The sequence below is a fragment of the Magnusiomyces paraingens genome (genome assembly GCF_902498895.1).
Source record: "Magnusiomyces paraingens strain CBS 517.90 genome assembly, contig: contig1, whole genome shotgun sequence".
NCBI lineage: Eukaryota > Fungi > Ascomycota > Dipodascomycetes > Dipodascales > Dipodascaceae > Magnusiomyces > Magnusiomyces paraingens.
This window is the reverse complement of record NW_022474067.1, coordinates 594526-621448: the sequence shown is the minus strand read 5'-3', so window position 1 is coordinate 621448 and position 26923 is coordinate 594526. Positions and strand designations below refer to the sequence as shown.

Below are 26923 nucleotides of genomic sequence, written 5' to 3'. Positions count from 1 at the left end.
GAATCATGGGTGGTATTGTAACGTTATTTCATTCTAGCACTATTATCATGAAACACCGACGTTAAAAGTGGTACACTGATGCCTTCTAAAAACGGTCTTTTTACATGGTTCAACAATTCTCGTCACTTCGTAAACAAACTACTGGTACTGATTTAATTTTTGGGTCCATTACGTCACGTTCTTGGTTCTAGGAAGGACCACGATGTAGCAGCCTCGTTTGCTTTGCTGCCAAACTATCCATGAATTTAATTAATACCTGAAAACGTATTGCGGTAATTGGTTTACATGTAATTTACTTGAGTACTTACGTTCGAGAAGATCTCTCAATTTGTTTCCCATTGTTATATCGTCTGCAACTTGATTTGTTTGGATGGTTGATTGGTCCTGCTGTTGGAAAACTTTAATACTTGCCCACAACCAATTACTGCAATCAAAAGTACACGTCCTGGTGAAGTTTGCAAGAGAACCATTTCGTCTATATATCAATTATGTGCTCAGTAGTCGTGTTGAAGATTCATCGGGATTAAGCTCTCAGGTCGCGTATAAGTACTTGGTAAAGCTTCTGTGCATCTGCAGAGCTGTCAACTATCTTGACGTCAAACGTGCTTGGTTGCCGACCATCATCTTACAAGACTCTGTCTTGATTTTCATCTCTAGGCAGCACTAAAACGTTGTGTGTAGCTTGACTTTGAACATGTTCGGCTATCAATTGCGGCGGTAAAAACAACTATCTTGGTTACCATTACTAGATTAAAAGGTGGTGATTAATGTCTAGTAATTTGGGGGAAGTCTTTTTCAATGACGAAACTTATTCCTGGAAAAATGAGAGGCTGTTGAAAACAGCAATATGGTGGTCTGTTGGTAAGGATAATACCCTGTCATGGGTTGGCCTCTCTTTTCAGTCACTTGTGATGTTGCATGAACTGCTATAGAGTACCTACCCATCCTTCGTTTCCCTTTTGCATTGTTGTTCTTCGCTCAACCTAAAATGGCGCCTGAGCTGGATGATTGACTGCAATTGCTCTCACACAATTAGATTACCTCTCCCCTTGAGCCCAGTTTATGGTTTCCGAAACTACTCAGTGTTTGTTGGAACAACTTAATAATATCGCTCTGACTCGGCTGTCAATTATTCCCCTGGTTATTGTATCGTCCAAGCACCAAATTTCAAGAAGATGTAGGGAGAAATTTTTCAGAGCTTGGTCCTCAACTCTTTTCATTCAATTCTACAATTGAACTACCATTTTGGTTTTAAGTGGCGGGGCTGCCACAATTAACAAATTTGTTTTAGGCTACTGTTTTTAAACTGCAACAGCTCTCATTCAACGCTGTATTTTCATTTGTATCCGCCAACCTACAAAAAACATTTATTTTAGGTATCACTATTGTCTAGAGCTTGGAGAGTATTAATCAGGTTTGGTTCCCCCTATTTCTTATGATCAGATGACAATTGGACATCTTTGGTGATACTCTTCTCGTTCATGACTGCTAAACATGTCCAAAACAATTAGATAATTTATTTTAATAGACTCTGCGACACTAGAATTAACAGCTACTTTTTTGCCATCAACTTTCTTCGGCCTAGGGTCAATTATTGCAGATACCGTTGGAACACTTTTAAAAGGGATATTAAAACTAATTTCCAGTTATTTATTGTTAACTATTTCAACACTGAATCGAGTCATGTTTGCAAGCTAGGCTTTACGGTAACACGTTGTCTTCGATTTTTAGTTATTGCTACGTTATATTCAATGCGCATTTCCATTGTTCTAGTCATTCTCATGTGGACTGTTTATGAAGTTAGATACGAGTTCACCAGAACAAGAAGATGAAGAATGTGAAAAATTATTGACGAATGAATGAGAATAAGGGTGATGTGAAATGATTTAGCATGAGGTCGGTGCAATGATTTGAGCCGTATTGGTTGTGTGGTATTCCTATGGGTTTAGACAGAGTGATTTGATGACAAAACAATCTGGCTTGATGCTCATTGTGATGGTAACAAATGGACTGCTTGACATTAAATCAATGAGTAAATTTAAGATTTCACTACCATAAGAATTACCTGGATGATCTTTGTTTAGATAACAGACTTATAAGGAGGATGATTGACAGGAAAGGGGATAATGATAAAGTGATGATAGAGCCGAGAGTCATAGTTGAATTAAGACTTGAAAGTGATAGTGGCTGACAGAGAAACGTCATAAGCTATTGTTGAATTTGAGTAGCTCTAGTATAGCGTTTGTAGACACTGTAGCTACGTATGGCGGTGGCCCACGCAGGACTTGGTAAGATGGTGCAGTCAATCATTATCAAGAAGAAGTAGGCCTTCAATTTGCCCCACTTGAATGTATTTGTAGAGTTTTAAGTTAGGTTTAGTTTAGTTATATTATAAGTAATTAATAAACGTTACAGTTAAATACTTCGAAAGAAAAAGATCCAACAGACACAGGAATCCTAAATTTTAAATGACAAATAACTTGCCATATTTTTGTCAGAAAAGCAATTTCATAACATTATATAATAGGTCTTGATTCAAACAATAGGTTGAATCAAATATTAATGTGACTAAAGTGTGGTTAAAGAGGTTATGACAGAATATATATATGAAAGTAAAATATGTTCATGTTTTATAATTTAAATTATATGCCTTAAAATTGACTTTTTTGGAGGGTTCTATAGCTTATTTGTTTCTTTTAGGTCTTATCTATGTGTTGATCTATGTTTTGTCAGGATCGGACCATTTTTCGTAGAGTTATGTCTATTTTAATAATTGGTCTAATAATGAAGACAAATTTTGATAGTACATTATGACATTAAATAGATTACCTTTCTAGTAGATTTACAACTATACATTTAACAACGAAATAAGCCAAAGTATTTTCAAGAGTTTCTATAAATTATATTAAATGAAACATAATTTTAAAGGGAGTAAAGGACGTTCTAAGACGGGGTCTTATGTGTTCCAAAATAATTATGCCTTGAAGAAAGAGCAAACATTAACTATTTAGAAAGAGCGCTACATTTTTGGTTATAAATTTATTATGTAGATTTGTTAATAGTTTACCGATCATAATTAAAGCAAGTGCTCTTTAATGTGGTTAACGAGATTTATGGCAATTTAGAATTCTGGGAGGATGATGGGTTCAAATGCTACAAATGGTGTAGCTCATTATTAATAAGAAACATTAATAATAGGTTAGGGGTAATTTATAAGGTTTCAAGGATACCTATAGATCTAATGAACACAGATTTAATGTTTAATTTATGCTTAATGTCCAGGGGAAAGCGATACAGAGAAACGGGCCGAAAGGATATGAGACAAACAATTGCGATAAATACAACTTTGTTAGACACCTACCTTTAATAAAGGTCCAACAAATTTGATATTGGGTTCATTAGATGCACAATAAGCCATATATTCCTATTATTCATTTTAAATATTGTACAATATATATTTCAAATGTTACGGGAGATTTTCAAAAATGGGGGTCTGAAATTTTCAAAAGTAAATTAAGTTTGTTAGGAAAGTGACAGTTTACGCAGGGGTTAGGGTTTCAAACTATGAAATGTTTCAAGCATTGATTACGCATCCATTGTATATTTAAAATAACTATATGATATATTTCCTATATGTACAGATCTCGCTCTATCCATTCATATATGTTATAAGATTCCACTATGTTGGGGAAGTGTCCCGGTCCATAATGTGTGTCCCAAGTGTATTTCTCAGCACGGCACCGAATAAGGTGGGAGAGACAAAAACGTTAAAAGCTCGGGTCTCCGAAATTGTATTTGAAATATAATTAGCGATCCACGTTTATCTAAAAAGGTTCTAAAGGTTCATTTAAATATATTAATTCCCATATATCAAATAAGCTCCGACCCCAATGCCAGCATCAGTCAACCCAGATTCCTTAAGATTCAAATAGGGTTAGGGAATCGAAATGTGTGGTGTTAGGGATTCAAAATGTGTGAGGTTAGGGTTTGAATTAAAAATGAAATCGTTTCAGAATCAAGCATATCTCGGGTTATAAACAAAGAAATAAAATGAAAAAAAAAAAAAGCAAAAAGGGTATCAAGTAAAGGGGAATATGACAGGACATAAAGAAATTAAAAATAACAGATCTTCAAAATGGAAAGCCTTGCGGAATCTGCATTTTGTGTCGAGGTTCAATTATTAAGGTGAGGAAAAACAGCTTTTGTCTAAGCATTGCTTGAAATGGTATCAATTGACTCAGAAATTGAATTTGAGTATATTGCCAAAATAATAGAATCTGAAAATAACTGCTAAAAAAGATATTCCAAGGCAAAAATGGGAAAAAATAAAAACAAAAAAAATATGATTGCTTATGTAATGCTTGTTAATGGTTAATAACAGAGACAAATCATGATGAAATGTTTAGAAATAGGGTATTAATCATGACTAATACATGATCATGAAATAAATGCCTGAGTTCAGGAGTAAACTTGAAAATGATGAGTAATAATATGAAGTAGTTAACAAAGTTACATGATAAAAAGTTTGTTGTCAAGGGTAAAATAAAGCACATTGAAATTTATAAAAAAAAATTAAAATTATAGGAGACTTTAAAGTTTAAACTGATGATATATGATCAATTCGCGCGATTGATATTACTGGTAACAAGAAGCTGTACGATAATTATTCAAGCTGATATGAAATAAACGCCCAATATATCAGTCCGAAATAATTAATACATGGGAGGACAAAAAGAAGAAAAAAAAAAAAAGGATAACATTTGGCTGAGAGGTTAGTAGAAAATAAAATAATTTTCAAAAAAAAAAATAAAAAGTACTTAAAAGAATTGGGGGAAGAAAAGGATTCGAAAAACACAACATCATAAAATTTGGACCAAATCCCAAAATCGCTAAATAGACTCACAAAAACTGAACAAAATTAAAAAGAAATTAGAGACAAATAAAGTGAAAAATTAGAATACAGCATCTAAATAGCATCCATAATATACAAGTAAGTGTAACTGGTTGTGAATACAAAATCACCAAATTGGGTACGAGAATTTATGAAAGTTAGAAATTGTACAAAATTCTAAACAAAATAGATACGAGATAGGTGACGCATCGGCTAAACAACGAAAGATGCAGCCGTAGAAAAAAATAGGAACCAAAACAGTATCAAAGGACAATTAAAAGATCAAATAAAATTCGAAAAGGACAAAAAAAAGTAAAAAGTGGGGAATTGTAACTAAAATAAGATCAAAAACACGTAACACAAACTAGATAATTTATATATATAAAAAAGAATATTCTAAGAACAACAGTGACAGAAAATGTTCAGAAAAGTGTGGCAAAATAGAACGGTTAGTGAATAAAAATACAAAAAGTGTGGAAAATTGATCGGCAAAGTTGCAGTAAAACAAGTGGTGATGATGATGAAGATGATAAATGGTGGTGTAGTTAAATTCCCCTCCTAACCAAAAAAAAAAAAAAAAAAAAGAAAAAAAAAAACATGATTTATAATCAATTACATAATCTGAACTGATTGCTGCGGCTTAATTTTTAATTTCAATAGCCCCAAAGCTGTTTTTCGGTGGCAGTTTTGGTGAAAAAAAACGTTTTTTCTTCAAATTGAGTGATTTTTATTGTAAAATTTATACAAAATTTATAAAAAAGTCTAAGATTGGTATACTTGAAAACTACGTAGAAGCACGAAAAACATACATACCAGGGCCAATGGATGAATAGGATTGAATTGTATATTGTCGATTTCAAACAAAGGACCATTCAGCTTCCAAAATGGCTGCTAAAGCACAAAAACATCATGAGGATAGGTTTGGAAGGTTCGAAAGTACTACCTGTAGTTGGTAGCATGTAGGTTATTAAGTAATACTACGACAGGAGGGTCTTTAGGAAAGGGGTGTAACGGTGTTGAATGACGGCAACAACATTAAGAACCCTTCCACACACTGCAGATCGGGCTCAAAGTGCCGCGAAAACAAATGTAATAGACTCAGAAAGACCAAAATTCTCTGGTGGCACATGGTCAGAGCTAGTTGATGTCTAACAGCCGAGAAATTAGTCAGCAAAGTTGCTGCTCGTTAAGTGTTGAGATGTGTTGCGGGCAATGATATTGAAGTAGGTCTCACGCCTCAAATATACATCCAAATCTCTTCAAAATAGGTTCCAACAATAGATCAGAGTCAAAGGTTTTATGAGACAAAATAAAGAAGAAGCAGGAAGTCTAAATCATGAGAAATTGGCAAAAATGTAGACGTCACTAAAAATGTGTAGTAGGACTACGAGGGCAATATTGAAATTGGTCTCATCCGCCAAATAGAACACCAATTCTCTTCAACATAGGTTCCAGCAATAGACCGGAGTCAAAGGTTTTATGGGACAAAATAAAGAAGCAGCAGGAGGTCTAAATCGTGAGAAATTGGCAAAAATGTGGACGTCACTAAAAATGTGTAGTAGGATGACGAGGGCAATATTGAAATTGGTCTCATCCGCCAAATAGAACACCAATTCTCTTCAACATAGGTTCCAGCAATAGACTGGAGTCAAAGGTTTTATGGGACAAAATAAAGAAGCAGTAGGAAGTCTAAACCGTGAGAAATTGGCAAAAATGTGGACGTCACTAAAAATTTGTAGTAGGATGACGAGGGCAATATTGAAGTAGGCCTCGTCCACCAAATAGACCCCGAAGCTTCTCAAAAAGATCTTCAATCGAAAAAGCAGTACCAAAAGTTCTATGAGACAAACAAAAGAGGCAGCTGGAGGTCTAAACCTCGAGAAATTGGTCAATAAAATTTCCGTAAATCCACAAATGAATAAAATACATACAATTCATCAATGATTCTAAGAGGGATGGGGGAGGGTGGGGGAGTTATTGAAACGACTAAAAAACCGATTAGTTTTAAACTTCAAGACCCAAAAAAAAAAAAAAAATCATACCATAAGAAAATCGTAAGACGTCATAAAAAAGTGATATCTTATCTAAAAGACAAGAGAATAATTTATTGCAGCTAGTGTATTGTGGGTGGCATCCACACTTTGAAGGCCAATAAAATGTTAACTAGACCCCCAAGCGCCTCGGAAACAAGACCAATGGATTCAGCAGAACCAAAAAACCTTAAAATGCGCGCAAAAGGAGCATCTAGACGTTTAAATATTCAGAATTTGGCCGGCAAAGTTGATGCTGATGGTACTATGTTTTGTTTTGTTTTGTTGTGTTGTGTGTGGTATGGGTGGCAACTTTGAAATAAGTCCTACACCCCGAATCGGCCACCAAGCATAATGGACTTAGCAAAATTAAAAATGCTGGAACAAGTACCGAAAGAACTACTGCAAATTTAAACCTTGAAAAATTGATCGGCAAAGTTGCAGTAAAACAAGTGGTGATGATGATGAAGATGATAAATGGTGGTGTAGTTAAATTCCCCTCCTAACCAAAAAAAAAAAAAAAAAAAAAAAAAAAAAACAACAACAAAAAAAAAAAAAAAAAAAAAAAAAAAAAACAAAAAAAAAAAAAAAAAAAAAACAACGACAAAATATACTCTTCGAAACCACAATTTTAAAACAATGTTTGCAATTTTGTTTGTTTTTTATTCAACTGTTATAGAGTTATATAACATCAGCATCTCCCCTATTCTTCTTGTCCATACTATATTTCTTTTTATTTTAATTATAACCTTTAATTTTAGCTTCAATATTGCATCTCCAATAGCCCGAAAATAAGTCCTGATGCCAGCTTACGAGGAACAGGGGGTTAAAAATAACCTGCCCTTCCCAACTTATCTCTACTTGTCTTCATCAACGCTGTAATTGTATTTCTTAATCCCTCCAAGCAGAGATAGAGCTTACAATCTCTTGTAATTTAGTTAAACTGTTTAAGAGAATCGACATGTCTATCTCTGGAGATATCCGTTTCAGTCCTTTTCTTTCCTCTTCAAGAAAAGGACACTCAACCAAAATGTGCTGAACTGTTTCCAGCTCTCCACATTTGCAGTTGTAACTATCCTTTTCAATTCCAAACTTTTTAAACCATGCGCCAAAGTTGCCATGGCCTGTGCGAAACTGAGTAATATTACTCAAGATCCTTCCACTATCTTTCTTCATGATCACTCCAGTGACCATTTTGGAAAGGTTATCAGTACATTTCGACTCCACTGTGATATTAGGATACCACAGATCCTTACTGCTGTTCCAATACATTTCCTGCCATTCTTCCATTGCTTGTTTCTTCAAAATTCCAATCGTCTGATTCTGTTGTTGTTTCAGTGTAAGAGGTTCAACCCTCTTGCATTTTCGTTTTTCATCCTTTTTAATCATGTAGTCTCTATCATCTTTCGCCAATATGTAAAGCGTTGTTAGCTTTGCAATTGGAGATTTCTCAATCAATGTTAACAAATGACCATTAATAGGATTAGTTTTGCTAATATTTAGGTGTAAACGAATAGCTTTTCGTGCCACCATAAATTTTAGCCTAATACTATATGGCATTATACCAGCTTCCTTTTGTAATACCGCAATAGGAGTTGTGCGATAAGCACCAACAATTCTTCTTAAAGCCATGTTCTGCATTACTTCCAACTTGTGGATTTCTCCTTTCAAGATTTTATGATGCCAAATTTCTAAGCCATATTCAACAATTGGTCTCACGCAAGCAATATACAGTGATCTGACTGCAGACCCTCGCATACCTTTTTGCACGCCACCAAGATGCCAAATAGCACCAAAAACTTTTCTTGCTTTATTGATTTTATTTAATATATGAGATTTAAAATCAAGCAGATTGTTCAAAGTAATTCCAAGCAATTTACCTTCCTTCTGGGGTTCACGAAGTTCTCCATTAGGTTAAGTAAGTTGCACTTTCTCATCTTTAGGTTTCACATTTTTTGTAAAATGAATAAAACCCAATTTATCACCCAAATCAATTTTGGTCATTCTTGATTTAGCCCAATTACAACATTTTTCTAATATGTTGCTTAAGCTTTTGGTATTTTCTTCAATTTTACCTTCAACGGTAATAGTCACATCATCAATAAAGCCAAAAGGAGTTCCACCCCATTCTTTAATGGCATGATACATTGGTGTGGAATATATCAAAAAAAGTAGTGGTGAAATAGGTGAGCCTTGCGGAATTCCAGTACTAATTTTTTGCACTGATCCTTTTCTTCGGTCCATGAGCATACTAGCTTCTCTTTCACTTACAAATTGGTACGTCCAGTTTATAAGTGCTTTGGGTAGTTTTATATCCTCCATTGTGTCTGCCAATATATTTCTGTTAACATTATCAAAAGCTCCTTGAATATCAATGAGCATAGCTGAAATTTTTTCTTTACTAGTTTCAATTCTTTGGACAAGTTCCAAAACAGCATCAGTAGCACAATAACCTTGTCTTCCCCATATTGCTCTGGTGGAAGTAAGTGTGTTGTAAGCTTGGTCATTCTTTTTGTATAATTTTTTCCAGTACTTTAGATGGAATCTTAAGTAAGGAAATTGGTCGGTATGCTCTTGGCTTTGAATAGTCAGGTTTCTTAGGTTTAGGTATAACAACAATAATGCCATGTCTCCAGACTTTTGGGTGGTATCCAAACTTCACACAAGCTTGGAGAAGCTTGAAAAACCTTTCCTTAAAGTCTTTATTTAGCCATGCCATCTTTAAAACTTTGCCAGTAATTCCATCGTCTCCTGGAGCTTTATCATTTGGGGTATCAGCCAATGCAGAGTCAACTTCATCAAACTCTAATTTTGGCCATCGAGAATCGTCATCAATTTCAAACTCTCTATCAAGACCATGATCAATTTCAGGTAGAAGTGCCTTCCATATTTCATGTCTTTTTTCGTCAACAGTAGTAGTGAGAGTTCCATCTTCTTTTCTAATTTGTGGTATAATGGTATCATTGCTTTTTGGATTAATGTACTTCAAAATCTTCCAAATGTCATTTCCTTCTAAACTAGACAAATATTTATTCCATTGCTCAGTACTTGCTTCACGCAAACTGTGGTCAAAAATTTTTCTAGCTTTTTTCGCCTCTTCATTTTTTTGTCGTTTCAAAGCCAAAGAAGGTTGCCTTTGACGGGCTTCCCTTTTAGCTTCTAGCGCTTTTTCTAACTTCTCCCTTAATTCTTGATTCCAATAGCGTTTGGACTTTTTCATCACCTTAACTTCCTTCATCGACTTTGCCATTGCTCTTTTCACACCCTCCTCAAGAACTTTAGCTTGGTCATCAATTTGGTCAGTTGATTTTAGAGTTTTGTTATGCACATTAAAATCTTTAATGGCAGAAGAAAGCTCCTTGTCAAACTTTTCCCAATCTGCATTCTTAATATTCAATCTCTTCACCGAAGTAAAAACTTCATCCCCGTTTTTTCTATCCAGCCCTTTGTTTGTTTTGTTTGTTTTTATTCATATCCAGCCCTTGTTTGTTTGTTTGTTTGTTTGTTTGTTTGTTTGTTTGTTTGTTTGTTTGTTTGTTTTTATTCAAGGGTTATAGAACTATATAACATCAGCATCTGCGCTATCCTTTTATTGTCTGACTATGTGACTTGCCGGTTTTCATTTGTACCTTTTTAGTACGGTTGGTTTCTGTTCTGTGCGTCTCCGGTAGCCCGGAAGATGGGCCCTGATGCCAGCTTACGAGGAACAGGGAGAACCAGTCTGTCGGTCCCAAAACCTTCCCAACCCATTTCCACTTATCTTCACGGACGCCCATGTATTTCTTAATCTCTTCCGTCAGAGATACGGCCCGCAATCACCTGCAGGCTATTTAGACTGTACGGAAGAGTCGGCATTCCTGTAACCAGGGTAGCCTATGGTTTTCAGTCTAGGTGTATACTCCCGTACACATCCTCAGGAAAAGGGGGTATTCTGGGAATCGAACCCAGTATCTTCCGCTATCGAGCGAACGTGTTACCCTTTACACCATCCAGCCCTTTCCCCTATCCAGCCCTTGTTTGTTTGTTTGTTTTTATTCAATATCCAGCCCTTGTTTGTTTTGTTTGTTTTTATTCAAGGGTTATAGAATTATATAACATCAGCATCTGCGCTATCCTTCTTGTCCATACTATATATTTTTTCATTTTGATAATAAACTTTTAATTTTGGCTTCAACATTGCATCTCCAACAGCCCGAAAATAAGTCCTGATGCCAGCTTACGAGGAACAGGGGGTTAAAATAACCAAACCTTCCCAACCTATCTCCACTTGTCTTCATCAACGCTGTAATTGTATTTCTTAATCCCTCCAAGCAGAGATAAAGCTTACAATCTCTTGTAAGCCAGTTAAACTGTTTAAGAGAGTCGACATGTCCATCTCTGGAGATATCCGTTTCAGTCCTTTTCTTTCCTCTTCAAGCAAAGGACACTCAACTAAAATGTGATGAACTGTTTCCAGCTCTCCACATTTGCAGTTGTAACTATCCTTTTCAATTCCAAACTTTTTAAACCATGCGCCAAAGTTGCCATGGCCTGTGCGAAACTGAGTAATATTACTCAAGATCCTTCGACTATCTTTCTTCATGATCACTCCCGTAACCATTTTGGAAAGATTATCAGTACATTTCGACTCCACTGTGATATTATGATACCACAGATCCTTACTGCTGTTCCAATACATTTCTTGCCATTCTTCCATTGCTTGTTTTTTCAAAATTCCAATCGTCTGATATCCAGCCCTTGTTTGTTTGTTGTTTGTTTTTATTCAAGGGTTATAGAATTATATAACATCAGCATCTGCGCTATCCTTCTTGTCCATACTATATATTTTTTCATTTTAATAATAAACTTTTAATTTTGGCTTCAACATTGCATCTCCAACAGCCCGAAAATAAGTCCTGATGCCAGCTTACGAGGAACAGGGGGTTAAAATAACCAAACCTTCCCAACCTATCTCCACTTGTCTTCATCAACGCTGTAATTGTATTTCTTAATCCCTCCAAGCAGAGATAAAGCTTACAATCTCTTGTAAGCCAGTTAAACTGTTTAAGAGAGTCGACATGTCCATCTCTGGAGATATCCGTTTCAGTCCTTTTCTTTCCTCTTCAAGCAAAGGACATTCAACTAAAATGTGATGAACTGTTTCCAGCTCTCCACATTTGCAGTTGTAACTATCCTTTTCAATTCCAAACTTTTTAAACCATGCGCCAAAGTTGCCATGGCCTGTGCGAAATTGAGTAATATTACTCAAGATCCTTCGACTATCTTTCTTCATGATCACTCCCGTAACCATTTTGGAAAGATTATCAGTACATTTCGACTCCACTGTGATATTATGATACCACAGATCCTTACTGCTGTTCCAATACATTTCTTGCCATTCTTCCATTGCTTGTTTCTTCAAAATTCCAATCGTCTGATTTTGTTGTTGTTTCAGTGTAAGAGGTTCAACCCTCTTGCATTTTCGTTTTCATCCTTTTTATTCATATAGTCTCTATCATCTTTCGCCAACATGTAAAGCGTGGTTAGCTTTGCAATTGGAGATTTCTCAATCAATGTTAACAAATGACCATTAATAGGATTAGTTTTGCTAATATTTAGGTGTAAACGAATAGCTTTTCGTGCCACCATAAATTTTAGCCTAATACTATATGGCATAATACCAGCTTCCTTTTGTAGTACCGCAATAGGAGTTGTGCGATAAGCACCAACAATTCTTCTTAAAGCCATATTCTGCATTACTTCCAACTTGTGGATTTCTCCTTTCAAAATTTTGTGATGCCAAATTTCTAAGCCATATTCGACAATTGGTCTCACGCAAGCAATATACAGTGATCTGACTGCAGACCCTCGCATACCTTTTTGCACGCCACCAAGATGCCAAATAGCACCAACAGCTTTTCTTGCTTTATTGATTTTATTCAAAATATGAGATTTAAAATCAAGCAGATTGTTCAAAGTAATTCCAAGCAATTTAACTTCCTTCTGGGGTTCACGAAGTTCCCCATTAGGTAAAGTAAGTTGCACTTTCTCATCTTTAGGTTTCACATTTTTTGTAAAATGAATAAAACCCAATTTATCACCCAAATCAATTTTGGTCATTCTTGATTTAGCCCAATTACAACATTTTTCTAATATGTTGCGATATCCAGCCCTTTTCCCTAATTTTAAACAATGTTTTCAAAGAGGGTTACCTCTTGTAACCAGCTATGGATTTTGAAAATATATCACGTGTTACGATGGCCGAGTGGTTAAGGCGATGCCCTGCTATACACTAGCTGTTTAGGCATTGGGTTTTACCTGCGCAGGTTCGAATCCTGTTCGTGACGGCTATTTTTTTAAAAAATTCCAACTGTACTTTTTTTTTTGTAAAATATACTTATTCAAGTTTTTTTTCAATTCTAGTTTTGTTTTTTTTTTTTAATGATTCCATATTATTAACAAATTTTATCAATCCATTCACGTCTTCTTTTTTCTCTTTTCTATCAACAAGTCTAGACGATTTTAATCATTTATATATATATATATGTAGTTTTTGTTTTTTTTTTTTTTGTTCAAACAATATACACTTCAAAAAACAACACCAGCAGGTTTACTGCCATCTTCCAAGTATTTTAATGTGGTCTGGTACACAAACAACATCACACTGCTCTGCACCGACGTCCACACAATACGGGGCCATATGCCACTAAAAAGTCCAGCAATGCCTTCCGTCTTGTAGATGATTCTCAACCCATTGGTGATAGAATCTGTGAGAATTGCGGGCGCATTCGATGCCGAGCGCGTGTTAGTTGATAAGCTGCTATAGCTTTTGGTCGACGATGCAGATGAGGCATTACTGGGGAATGAGTTGCCTGTGCTATGACTGGACCCAGTTCCAAGAGGTGCCTTGGGACTTATTGGTTTAGTGGTTGTGCTGCAACTGGAACTAGAGCTGTTTCCGCCATCATTGTGCTGTGTTTGGATTCGTGTCTTGACAACATCTAATGGAGTTGTGATGGCACCAGCTAGACCACCAGCAATGGCACCAGTAGCCAGCTCGAGACCCACACCCATGTCATTATGATGGCCAACGTGTTCCTGGGCCATGTCGTGCAGCTTTTCGTAAAACGCAAATTGGAGTGCGGAAAACGGCAAATCACGTATCAGGGTGGCCTTGTAACCGTAAAAGAGAGCGCCGGGGCCTTCGACACGCGCTATTGTTCGGGCAGCATCAATCATACCCTTATAGTTGTAACCACTATAAAAATGGGGGTTATTGTAGCGACCCTGCAGTTGTAATCGAGTTTTTAAAACTTCTGACGGAACGTAAACAACCGACGACGCCAAATCACCGAGCCAGCCCGACGTGAAATGCGCAACGGGCTCAGGAATGTTCCAATCATTGATGAAGAGTCGCTTGCTCGATTCATATACCAGGAAAAACGTCAACGTTGCTGGGAATGACCCCAAGGCGGCAGGCGAGTAGCCACCATAAAGGCCACGGAAAATGCCTTCTTCTCGTGCAAGATTTAAAAACGCTCGGGTTGTTGATCTATATTTGAGCTCGTTGGGTGCGCCCTGTTGTCTGGTCTTGACAGTGTCAAGAGGGTACATGGTACTATCGCCGATTAAACCACCAATACCACCACTCAGTGCAACCTATTAAAAATCAAACGAAGAAAAAAAAATTGTTTTTGGTTCATATTAATAAAAGGGTATATATATTTAACTTGAGAGAATAAAATGAAAAAATGGGGAATTCATTTGCTAAATCGATCTCTTTGTTATCTAGTTTTTTTTCTGGTGGTATGAAAGTCTCTATTTTACGTTGAAAGGAATAGATCGTTATTACAATTTATCCTGATTTAATTTGTTTTGATAGTGAGGCTGGTTTTGATTGGGCGGTAAAAAAAATACACAAATCAAAACACATCAAAAAAAAAGAAGAAAAAGAAAAAAAAAAACGAATTCCATCATCAATCACAATAGATACATCAAATTTCCGTTATTGTAAAGAAAAGTTTATTCAAGATAAAGAGGTTATCATGAATATTAGAGATAAAGAGAACAAAAAAAACAAAATGATGAAATTTTTCTCAAGGAGAATTAAAAAAAAAAAAATTCTACCCACGTTTAGTAAAGATGCTCTGGAAGACAGGGAATCATTATCCTCAGTCACAGTGGTTGTATTGCTTTGCTTGACATTAGGAGTTGGCGTTAATGATAGCACTGGTTGTGTAGTTGGTGAATGTGCAAGTTCAGGCATTTGTGTTTTAGTGTTTAATAGATTGAAGAGGATAGATGGGTAAGTCTAAAAAGTATATATACAGGCTGATCTATGTTGATAAGTGGTATCAAATGTATCGAGAAGTTAAAAATTATTTGTTATATTGTTGGTATTATCATGATCTAAGGGGGGAGGAGGTTTGAAATGATAATGTTTAAAACAATGAGTCTGGTTTTTAGTAGTGATGTGGCACAGGCCCTTTAAGGGAGAAAGAGAGAGAGAACAAGAAGATTAGAAAAGATGTGAAATAAAATCACAACGATTTTATTCCCAATTTTTCTATATCAAAAAAAAAAAAAAAAAAAAAAGGAGTGAAAGAAAGAAATTAAACAAAAAGTGAAATCAAAATCAAAATCAAAATCTAAGGAAGTAGTAGTAGAAGAGAAGGCAACTGAAAAGGATAGGAAAAAAAAAAAAAAAAAAGGAGAGAGAGAGAAAAATGGTGGTTCTTCCGAGATTGGCCGAGTGAGGAGGCAGAAATTTCATATTCAAAGCTTTAACAACAAATTTGTATTACAGTTATAATTACAATTACAGTTACAGTTACAGTTATACTGATTACAAGGTAACAGATAGATGAAGGATGGTTTGTGCATACGAGATGTTCAATCCTCCAAATGTTAAGAAGTTGAAGAGGATATATTTTGAAATAAGAATTGCAATTATAAGGATGATTTTGTTCAAGTTCCAAAGTTTATCTTAATCTCATGAGATAATTAAAGCTTAGAATATAATTAAAACACCTCAGTTGGTCGTTTGATTAAAAAAAAATGCCACGTATCAAGCATAGGTGTTCCCAGTCAGATCACATGACGAGCTGTTGCAAATCTCTAACAAAGATTTTACCTTTTAGATATCTTTAAGATTGACACACCAGCGCCATTCTGTTCTATGTGCAATTTAAAGAGCATTCCTACAAATCATTATTGTCAGGCTGAAGTACAATTATACTTCCATCAGTTGGATGGCAAAGAACGGGTATTTTGAAAAGCTGTAACTCAAGATTGGAACAGTGTAGATAAGTCTACTATAAAGTTTAAGCTTCAACTGCTGTTTGGGTATTATCGAAAAAAATCTGCAAAATCGCCTGTACAAATGGCATCACTTTGAATAAAACTGACTATGCACGGCAGATGACACTGCCAACGCTTACCGTATGCTTTTTTAAGAAATGGAACCGCTAAGGCCTAGTTATTCCCAAGTTGTTATTGTTGTTGAATGCATTCTAAAGTAAAAAAATTTTAAAAAATTTTAAAAATTGTAAAAAAAAAAAAAAATTTAAAAAAAATTTTAAAAAAATAGCTGTTCCAAGGCCTCTTCCTAGTTCCTAGGCTTTAACCATTCTTCAAATGTCTAGTCTAGTTAAAAATAATTATTGACTGACTGGCTGGAAGATTTGCGGAGTGCCAATAAACATACCCCGGAAAAAGGATAAACTTCAGCTTTTCCCCTCTCCCAATTTCAAGTATTGCCGGTGTACAAAGTCAAAGGCTCCGAATACTTTCTAGTTTTTTTTTTTATTTTTTATGTTACAATTACAATTCAAACACCTGTTGTAACTCAAACTACCCGGATAACTATGCTTATCATCAAAAACAATCTTTCTTTTTTCAACTTGAGACTATGTTTCGGTAAAGGGCGGACTCTGGTGATGTCCTAATTTAAAGAAGAAGAAAAAAGGGCTGAGACCTTTTAAATTGTAGAACATTTATTTTTGGACAAACCTAAGATGATGTAAAATTAAATAATCGGCATAAGAAATATATAAAAAGATGTTTGTTTAAAAGAAAAATAGCAGTTAATAAGCTTAATATATATATATATATAAATTTATATATATGTCCACCATATTTTGAATTTTGTGGGGAAACACAGCAAAGATGGTCAGATGAAAAAAGAAATTGTCAAAGGGAAAGTATGGGGGAAAAATGGGGTTCACTATATGGAATGTTTTTTTATAACCAGAAGGCTTTTTTTTTTCTTTCTTTAATAATTTTGGTTTTTTTTTAGTGACCTGACGTTTTTTTTAGAAAAGATGAAATTTAGTTTTTTCCAAACTTTCTATTGCTTTTAGAAACTCAATTAAACATGCCATTTTTTTTTTCATTTTACATTTTCATCGTCTTTTCCGTTAGAATTCTCAAAATATCTTATTAATAGATTAGATATGTTTAAAATGTTTAAAATGTTTAATCCCATGTGAATTCATTATCTTGAAGAAACGCCGAAATGTTGACGATATTGAAGGAGTGTCCGATTATCGGACATGGCTGCTTCTACTCAGGTCTTAACAACAAAAAAAAAAAAAAAAAAAAAAAAAAAAACCTTGCAATTAGTGATAGCCGGCCTGATAAATAAAAAAAACTGTCCGTAAAAGAGGCTGTCAAGACATTTAATTTATATTATTTAGCCCTTTTTTTTTTCCAATTCAAAAAGGTCCTTTTCATCCTTAAATCGAAAATTGCAAATTCTAAGAAAAAATGCGGGGAGCGGCTTCTGCCTAAACACTTTAGAAGAAAAAGAAGAAAAATGAGCTTTTCCAAGTATACAAGGCTACTAACAACTCTTAAAAAGAAATATGTAAGATCTTCTCAACTTGGTAGATTCAACAAGGTTTATGAAAGTTTACAGGTTCTTATCTTGAAATGAATAAACAAAAATGGGTAATATGATTCCGCTAGGGAACCAATATCAAAAAAAAAAAAATAAAATAAAATAAAATAAAACGGCGGAGAGAATAAAAAGCCTTCCGTGTTTACTTCACCAGTTTTGCCGGATTCTAAATGTTGTAAGACCAAAGTGCTCCGGAAAAGACTTCCAGTACCAAATAACAAACGGGGGCAACCTAAATGTTAAGGACGTAATAACCTTAACATGCACGTTTTAAAATTTAGCTTTTGAATGCTTTGACGGCTATTCGCGGTATTTACGTGTACCTAAGTTGTTAATTTTTTTTTATAAAGACCCAAACAATCTCTTGAATTAATGACCGATGTTTTAACCGTCCCAACGATTATGATTATAATTATTAAAAAAAAAAAACGAATGGGTCTTTTTATTGAAAACGAAAAGCAGTTAAAGATCACTCCATTTCGGAAAGAGAGATTTCCGAAATTGCAGTTGAACTAAATACCAAAAAACAAAAACTATCATATGGGAAGCTTAGTTAAACATTTGTGACGACACTTTTATGTTTGTTTGTACATTTAAACAAGGACGTGACGAGCTACCCCGTGAACTTAATTGAATCAACGAGGCCTTTTACTAAAAAAAAAAATGTGCGCGATAGCAAACAAAACGGATATTAGCAATCACAGCATTATTACTAAAACATAGGAAATTAGCTAAGCTTGTCAGATGAGTTGAATCGTAGAAAAAGAAAAAAGAAAAAAAATGATGGTGAGACCGATTTGAGTGTTGCCAAAATATAAGTCCCGAGTCAAAAAGATTCACATTATCTATGCAAGTTGTTATTACAAAGGCTGAGTACCCCAGATTATTTTACGGAGGCCTTAACAACGGACGAAAACTATCGTTCAACTATAAATATAGCTTGAATTCCTTTCATATTCTTTTTTTTTTTATATTTCTATCATATATATATATATTTTTTTCAATCACACACTCAACTATTTAAAATTTTCATTAAATACAAACATCTTAAGCATTATTCAAAATGGTCGCTGAAATTAACAAGATTCAACCTGTCTCCAGTGTTCCTCAATTCCTGACACTCACAGCTCCTATTTCTAAGCCTTTTGTTCCTCTGGTTTCTGAGCCGAGTAGCTCTGCTATCGTTTCTCCTTCGCTCAGCACCAGCACAGCTTCTAGCTCTGAGGAAGTTATCCCCAACATGTCAATTCACCATTCACGCGCAGACAGCACATCTTCGCAAGCATCTCTTTAAAGGGGGTAAAAAAAATTGTTTACTTTTTAAAAATCGTGGCATGATGGTGCCTATTCAATCGTGGCATTAATATCTATGCTTACCAACAAAAATGTGGAACTTCTTTTGTCTTCCACAAGATCATGACTAGCCCACTACTAGTTTTTTAAAACTAGTTGATGATTACTATCATTATGACTTTTTTTTATGATTGTTACGACTCACTATTCTTATGTACTTTTTATTTCAATGATGACTTTAAAAATTTAATAAAATATACCTCACATGTATACAATTTTTGCATAAAAACAAACCGTTTGTAGAATTTTACCAGTTGATAAAACGGGTTAAAGTTTTCAAAAACTTTATTGAGAAGGTAAAGAAAATGATAAAACGCATCTTACTCGGTCAGTCTATTTGCTATTCGGTTTTTTTTTTTTTGTCTTTAAAACAGTGTCCCTGACAGTTAATTTTGAAAATATTTGACCTTTTATATATGATTTTTTTTTTGAATAGCCGCATTTTCCCTGGTTTGGAAATCCCCCAAAATCCTTATTTCTGAATATTTTTATTTTTTTCATTTCTTCTTTCAATTACGATGTGATAGATAACGAACCCTTCTAAAGCTCTCTAATCTTTTTTTTTTTTTGATAACTGTCCAAAAAAAGAAAAGCCATCTATCTTAAATTTTGTTGAACGCAAAAATAAAAGTAACTCATTTGGTACTAAGTACCAAATGAGTTACTTTTAATACAATGATATGACAATGTCCATAAGGCTGAGATACTAAAACAGGAGATCATGGTGGCAAACCTTCCTTGAAGAACTTCTAAAAGAATAAAAAAACGCCATTTTTAAGCTTTACTGTTTTGAAATCTCGCCATGACACTTTTTCTTATTTCTTTTGATGACGGGCATTTATGCTGTTGTGTGTGTGTTCGCCTGGTATCGCCATCTCTAAAGAGTTAAGCCGAGGTGCCTTTTTTTTGGTGGAGATGGAAAGTGGAGGAAATTTTATGACTAAGATATTACGTATATTATCAGTGATACGATACTTGTTCACCCCCGCGATCTTTTCCAAATGTTTATGCCCACTCTGAAAATCAAACCTTCTATTCTGTTCTCTCTTTTCTTAAATTCACTCCGCTTTTTTTGTATCTAGTTTTTTTTCTTTTACTTTGCCAAAATTCTTTATTCTCATATATTCTCCATCAAAACTCAACCTTCTACTTCCTTATAAGCATCCATAATCATAGCCATTCTTCTCAACTATTTTTTTTTTTTGCTTCGCATAGACTTTCTTAAAAATGACTGACAATGTAATCGCCACTGCTACTCTCCCCATCTTTGCCCTGCCATCAGGCACTGTTCTATTCCCAGGAATCACCGTCCGTGTCCCTCTCGAATCCTCTGAAGCAACCGGTATTGTGTCTCGCTTGAACAAACTCGCAAAGTTTATTTCTCAGAATACTCCCAAACTCAAAGACACAGAATCATTGCTTGACTCGGACACCTCCGTAGACCCAAGTAACCCCACACCTGAGCAACTCGCAGTCGAAACAAAAGCTCTTCATTCTCTTCTTGGTCTCAAGGACTCCTTGACTGAAGGCACCCGTTCTCCTCTCATCACTATTGGTGTCCTTCCTCGTGCAGATCCCTCCGAACCTGAAGATTCTAAATCTTCAAATGCCGCATACCTAACCTCCGACTTGACAAGAACTTTGTCCCCATCCTTCCCAGCTTCTCAGGAAGCTCTTAAGTCTATTGTCCATCCCTTTGGTATTGTTGCACGTGTAGCTAGAATTGAAAGGTCACTTAATGGCAGAGTTCATGCTCTTTTGGAAGGTTTTAACCGCATTCGTGTCGACCAGTTTACACAAATTGGTACTGAAACCGAGGCCCGTGTTTCTGTTTACTCGGAAGATGGCACTTCTGTCGACAATAAGTTTAGCATCTGGCCTCGTGAAGAGTTGGAGAAACTTGAGACTTTGAAAAAGGTGGCTTTGAACTTGATTGAGTTCATGTCTACCAAAAGTGGCTCTTACTCGGCAAACAATAACCTTGCTGTTCGACCAGAATTGTTGAAAAAAATTATCCCCCTGATTAAACAATCTCGCACTCGACGTGCTGCGGGGATTTTGACCGATATATTGGCTTTTATTATTCCCATTGAATACGAGGACAAAATTAAGCTTCTTGGTGCCGTTTCGTTGAACGAGCGAATCGATATGGTTACTACACTTATTGAACAGCATATTGAATCTGAAAAGATTTCAGAAAAAATTGACAAGTCTGTTGAAGATAATATCTCAAAACAACAGCGAGAGTTTATTCTTCGTCAAAAGCTTAACGCCATTAAGGAGGAACTTGGCGAAAAGAATTCCAACGGTGCAGGCTCTGGTAAGGGCGGCTTTGGAAATAGAGCCGCATCCCCTGATGCTAATGAAGATGAAGAAGATATCGCCGATTTGAAGAAGAAACTTGACACATTAAGACTACCCGAGGATGGACAAAAGATTGTATCACGCGAATTAAAACGCCTAAAGCGCATGCACCCTACCCAAGCAGAATACCAGGTTTGCCGGACTTACCTAGAAACTATTGCTGAGCTGCCCTGGTCCACCGCCACCAGTGATCGTCTTGATGAAAATCCAGTTGCTCGTGCCAAGAAAATTTTGGATGACGATCACTATGGCTTGAATAAAGTAAAGAAGCGCTTATTGGAGTACTTGGCTGTTTTGCACCTGAAGCAAGAACAAAAGTTGAGAAAGACTGGCAAGCAGCAACAAGAAACTTCCACAGCACTCGTTCCATACAAAAAAGATCAACAACAGAAACAAGATGCTGATAATTTCGACGTTCATGAAATCTCCTCTAACGACGAAGTCCTCAGTCTTGATAAAAGTCCTATCATGTTACTTGTTGGCCCCCCAGGTGTTGGAAAAACCAGTTTGGCCAAGTCTGTGGCACATGCCCTTGGCCGCAAGTTCCATCGCATTTCTCTCGGTGGTGTTCGTGATGAGGCCGAGATTCGTGGCCACCGCAGAACATATGTTGGTGCCATGCCTGGTGTATTGGTTCAATCTCTTCGAAAAGTAGGAGTTATTAACCCTGTCATTCTTCTTGACGAAATCGACAAGGTCAGCAAGAGTAATTTCCACGGAGATCCCAGTGCCGCTCTTTTAGAAGTTCTTGATCCAGAACAAAATCATACCTTCACCGACCACTACATTAACTTCCCTGTTGACTTATCTAAAACCTTGTTCATTGCTACTGCAAATAGTATTGACGATATCCCTGGTCCCCTGCTTGATCGTATGGAGACTATCAACATTGAAGGTTATACATATATGGATAAGCAAAAGATTGCCAAGGAGTACTTGATTCCCAAGCAGATCCGCAACAATGGATTGGCTCCGGGACAACTTGAAATCACTGACGAAGCTATTCTTAAAATTGCCACTCACTATACTCGCGAGGCCGGTGTTAGAAATCTCGAACGCGAAGTTGGTACTTTATGTCGAGGAAAAGCTGTGGAGTATGCTAAGACTGAAGAAGCAGGTGGCGAGTATATTAGCAAAGTGGATGTTGGCGACTTGATTAAATACCTGGGTGTGGAGTCATTTGAAGACGACATGGTGTATGATGAGGTTGATGTTTATACTGATGCTAAAACTGGTGAACGTAAACGCCGCCATACATATGGAGTTGTCAATGGACTTGCCTACATGGGCAGCGGAAATGGTGGCTTGTTAATGTTTGAAGCTACAGCAATTCCTGGGGGTCATGGCAGCTTGAAGACTACTGGTCAATTGGGATCCGTCATTGCTGAGAGTGCTGAGCTTTCTTTGTCTTGGGTACGTGCCAACGCCTACCGTCTCGGATTGACTTCAAGCCCTGAAGAAGATGTAGTTAAGGACATTGATATTCACCTGCACGCTCCTGCTGGAGCAGTACCCAAAGATGGACCTAGTGCTGGTGTTGCCATGACCCTTACCATTATTTCACTATTGGCTAAGCGACCTGTTCCTAGAGACCTTGCGCTTACTGGTGAGATGACACTTCGTGGAAAGATTTTGGCTGTTGGAGGTATTCGCGAAAAACTATTGGGAGCACATATTGCAGGCATCCGCCGAGTTCTCTTGCCTTATCATACACGCAAGGTTGTGGAGGAAGAGTACACTTTTCTTAAGGATACCAAGCTCGAGATTACTTACGTCAAGTATATTTGGGACGTGCTTGCATTGGTATGGCCTGAAGAACGGTTCCCCTCAGTTATTGATAGTCATTTGTAAGCTTATTTTTTTGGATTTTTTCCCCTCTTTTTTTTTTTTTTGAATTATTTGAAAAGTTGTAAGCGATAATAAATTGAAATTTTATTAATTGTAAATTATAAAAAAATACATATGAAATAAAATCAATAAAGATAGAATAGCAAGATGTATTACTATTGGTTGATTCAAGTAATTGTTTCAAGAGGGAAATGTTCAAACGATAACTATTTATGCATCTATAAGCAAAAATGAAATCTTTATTGTCAACGTTTTCAAAAAAAAAAAAAAAAAAAAAAAGATAAGTAAAACAAAGTAAGGCTTGAAAAAACTTGAGTAACTATTTGCTGATAACCAGCACGTGTCAAATAACTCTCAAAGGGGTATAGAGAAGTGCGGATGTGTGATCCCTAATATGATCTTCTAATAAGAATAATTTTCTTAATCAACAGTCTGATTTCAAAAATGTTAAAATCACTGGTGACCTAATCTATAATAGGTTTATTTATTTGAATCATTAAAGTAAAAAAAAAAAAAAACTACTTTTATCAAAGGCACATAAGATGAATGTTGAAATAAATAGTTAGCAATTAATTTTTTAAAATCTCAATGAATTCTTGATTTATCTCTATTGTTTCTGACTTTCTAACTAAGATCAAAAATAAGATTGTAGGAGTCAAAAAGGAAAGAAACAATCACAAGCTCTCTTTTATGTCAAATTTTTAAAATTCTTTACCATGTCGAAAATGATTGACACTATAGATTAAGAAAGTTAAAAGAAAAAAAAAAAATAAATTCCAATCACAGACAAAATCAGTTAAAAAAAAAGTGCAATTTATTCAATCGAGAACATTTTTATGAACTAAACAAAAAATTATTTTATACTATATGAATCTTAATGAAAAAGGTTCTCAGTTTAATTACTTTAAAATTAAAACTAACTCTTGGTATATTGGAGATATTCGTCAAAAATTGGAGGAGTGGCTCTGAACGTCTCTCCAGCGGCCGACCGATGGCGAAGACAGATCCGAAAATTATAAAGCAAACAAGCAACTGAAAAGGATGTTAGGAAATGGCTTTTACCTAATAGTTGTGTCCTATAATCAAGTGCTCCAGAAAATGAAGTTTCGATGTTTTCAAATACCTGTTCAATAGAGGCTCTTAAAGGTTCCATAGACTTATTTGAAGCGACTTTTGTTTTATCTGTGTCCAAATATACCACAAAATATTCAGATAATAATTGTCCTTGCCGTTCAAAGTCTTTGTCACCATAAACACAATAGTCAATGCCGTCAAATGAATAGCGAGACTTGAGAGTAGAAAGAAGATCGGTTTCACAAACAGCATTCTGGTCATTTACACTACCAGGGAAGGGACCATAAAGTCCAATGATCAATCCATCTGGAGCTGTAATAACTAAGAAATTGCAGGTATGTATATTTTCCAATGAATTGAACCAGTAACTGTCCAGTCCATGGCTAGGTTTGGATATCCTATAAGAAAACTCATCAATAAAACAAAAAACATTCTTTTCTTTTGCACCTGCTTTTTCAATACATTTAGCATAGAAGCGTACTCTTTCTTTGGTGAGCAATGGGTTTTTTTTGAAATCCAACATCATTCTATATTTATTGTAAAAGCAGTTCATTAAATCGTTCACGGTATGGCTAACTGTTGAACTAGGCCGTCCCCATAAGCTTGGATAATCTCTGTATGGAATGAAACAAGCAAACCTAGACAAAAATAGTAAAAGGCCTTCTTGATTCTTTATTTTTGTCCTGTGTTTGTTTTCAAACTCTGTGAAATCCAAAAGCCTAAGAAGTTGCAGGATTTCGAGACGATCAAAATGAAAACAATTAGCAATAACGCGAGTACTATGCTTTAAAAAAAAATCAGGATCGGATAATGGTTTTTCTTTGAGTCTGTTTTTGAGAACCGTTTCATCAATTAATTTATCCGATTCTTTCAAACGCTGTTTCTGAGACAAAAAAACTCCATATTGGGTATCTAGAGTCCCGTCTTCCTTTGCTTTCGCTAAACTTTTATACACAGAGTCTATGGTATTTCGAACAGACTCAAGATCTATCTCATGCACTTTATCTAAGTCATCGTATATCCTTTTTCTTCTTGAATCGGTGTTGTTGCTGCTACTGCTGCTGCTACTGCTGCTGCTATTGCCATTGTTGCTATTATGTAAAGCGGAAGAGTAGCTTAGTTCAGAATCCCTTTCTTTGTCAGTCATACCATCGCTTTTATCATGATCCGTAAAATCATCGCTTTTATTTTGATCCGTAATATCATTGTTTCTGTCTTGATCCGTAAAATCGTTGTTTTCTTTTTGATCGGAAATATCGTCGTCTAGAGTTGAATCCACAAAACTCATTGTGATGGTGAAAATATATATATATATAATTAGTGAAAATGATTAAAGGGAAATTATTAGAATTTCGTTATCAAAAGCTTTAAAATCAAATAATAAAGAAATAAAGAAATGAAGAAAGAATACAAATTAATCTGTATATTTATCTATCTACCTTTAATCGATTAAATGTGAGTTTTATGGGTAAGGGTAAAAAAAAATGTCAATTCCAAATCCAGTTAAACTTTAACATGTTCGGAATAATCATCTGATTTTTTTTTTTTTAAGGTACAATTGGACGGAGTTTTGTTCAGGATTTTAAACATTTGCTTGTAAAATTCTATTAAATATGTACAAAGAATTTGAAATAAATATTTAAATATATGGATTCAAAGATTCAAAAAAAAAAAAAATGTTTTTTTTTAAATTATTAACAAAATAATCATGTTATGATAACAAAAAAAGGTCCTACCCGGATTCGAACCGGGGTTATTGGAATCAGAATCCAAGGTGATAACCAACTACACTATAGAACCTTACTTGTTGTTGTGTTAAGTTATTATGTATTACATATCTATATCTTTTATATTATATCACGTGATATTAAGTACCACTTTTTATTAATTTTTTGTTATTTTTATTATTATTGAGAATATTTATTCAAAGTAGTAATATATATATATATATATATATATCTTCCATTTTTTATATTATAATTATTTCTAGTCATTCATGTACACCTTCCGTAAAGAGATTTCTAGGTTTGTTTGAACAAAAAAAAGAAAAATGTCTTTAAAATGCGCCGTTTATTATGCGAATGAGTTATTGTCGTAATTTAATTGACAAATTTTCCCTTTTCCTTTTTTTTTTTCATAAATTTAAACTCCCACTGCATTAAAATTTTATTTGAATTTGGCTACTTTTGAATGAATGAATTGAGTTTATTTAATGAAGTAACTGATGAGTTTGTTTGAAAATTTTTTTAATGAAAATAAAAATTAAGAATTAAAATCGCCAAAAAAAAATTTTCAGTTATTTTTTCCAGGATTTTTTTTTTTTTAGAACTTTCCAAATAACTTTGATTATGTTTATTTATTTTTTTTTGTCTTTGAATGTCAATGTTGATCTATCGCCAATTCCAACCTTAAAAAAAAAGTTAATTTTTCATTTGTTTTTAAATAAAAAAAAATGATGACGCCGAATGTTTTTTTTTTTTCAAT

The 26923-nt window shown here is 35.1% G+C and overlaps 7 protein-coding genes across 7 annotated transcripts; 2 read left to right on the top strand and 5 right to left on the bottom strand.

Moving 5' to 3' along the window:
- Positions 1–7812: 7812 nt before the first annotated feature.
- Positions 7813–9069, bottom strand: SAPINGB_P000213 (uncharacterized protein; the record flags this gene model as incomplete). The annotated part of the gene is made up of 2 exons (XM_031994937.1): positions 7813–8729; positions 8997–9069. The coding sequence occupies 2 exons, from the start codon at positions 9067–9069 to the stop codon at positions 7813–7815; spliced, it is 990 nt and encodes a 329-aa protein (XP_031850828.1).
- Positions 9070–9424: 355 nt separating this feature from the next.
- SAPINGB_P000212 (uncharacterized protein) lies at positions 9425–10697 on the bottom strand (the record flags this gene model as incomplete). Its single annotated transcript, XM_031994936.1, has 2 exons — positions 9425–10306; positions 10623–10697. The coding sequence occupies 2 exons, from the start codon at positions 10695–10697 to the stop codon at positions 9425–9427; spliced, it is 957 nt and encodes a 318-aa protein (XP_031850827.1).
- Positions 10698–12351: 1654 nt separating this feature from the next.
- On the bottom strand, positions 12352–13020 carry SAPINGB_P000211 (uncharacterized protein; the record flags this gene model as incomplete). Its single annotated transcript, XM_031994935.1, has 1 exon — positions 12352–13020. The coding sequence occupies one exon, from the start codon at positions 13018–13020 to the stop codon at positions 12352–12354; it is 669 nt and encodes a 222-aa protein (XP_031850826.1).
- Positions 13021–13488: 468 nt separating this feature from the next.
- SAPINGB_P000210 (uncharacterized protein) lies at positions 13489–15166 on the bottom strand (the record flags this gene model as incomplete). Its single annotated transcript, XM_031994934.1, has 2 exons — positions 13489–14559; positions 15032–15166. 2 exons carry the CDS (start codon positions 15164–15166, stop codon positions 13489–13491), a joined length of 1206 nt encoding a protein of 401 aa, XP_031850825.1.
- Positions 15167–18863: 3697 nt separating this feature from the next.
- SAPINGB_P000209 (uncharacterized protein) lies at positions 18864–19094 on the top strand (the record flags this gene model as incomplete). Its single annotated transcript, XM_031994933.1, has 1 exon — positions 18864–19094. The coding sequence occupies one exon, from the start codon at positions 18864–18866 to the stop codon at positions 19092–19094; it is 231 nt and encodes a 76-aa protein (XP_031850824.1).
- Positions 19095–20380: 1286 nt separating this feature from the next.
- On the top strand, positions 20381–23368 carry SAPINGB_P000208 (uncharacterized protein; the record flags this gene model as incomplete). The annotated part of the gene is made up of 1 exon (XM_031994932.1): positions 20381–23368. The coding sequence occupies one exon, from the start codon at positions 20381–20383 to the stop codon at positions 23366–23368; it is 2988 nt and encodes a 995-aa protein (XP_031850823.1).
- A 913-nt stretch (positions 23369–24281) lies between these two features.
- SAPINGB_P000207 (uncharacterized protein) lies at positions 24282–25727 on the bottom strand (the record flags this gene model as incomplete). Its single annotated transcript, XM_031994931.1, has 2 exons — positions 24282–24760; positions 25589–25727. 2 exons carry the CDS (start codon positions 25725–25727, stop codon positions 24282–24284), a joined length of 618 nt encoding a protein of 205 aa, XP_031850822.1.
- Positions 25728–26923: the final 1196 nt, after the last annotated feature.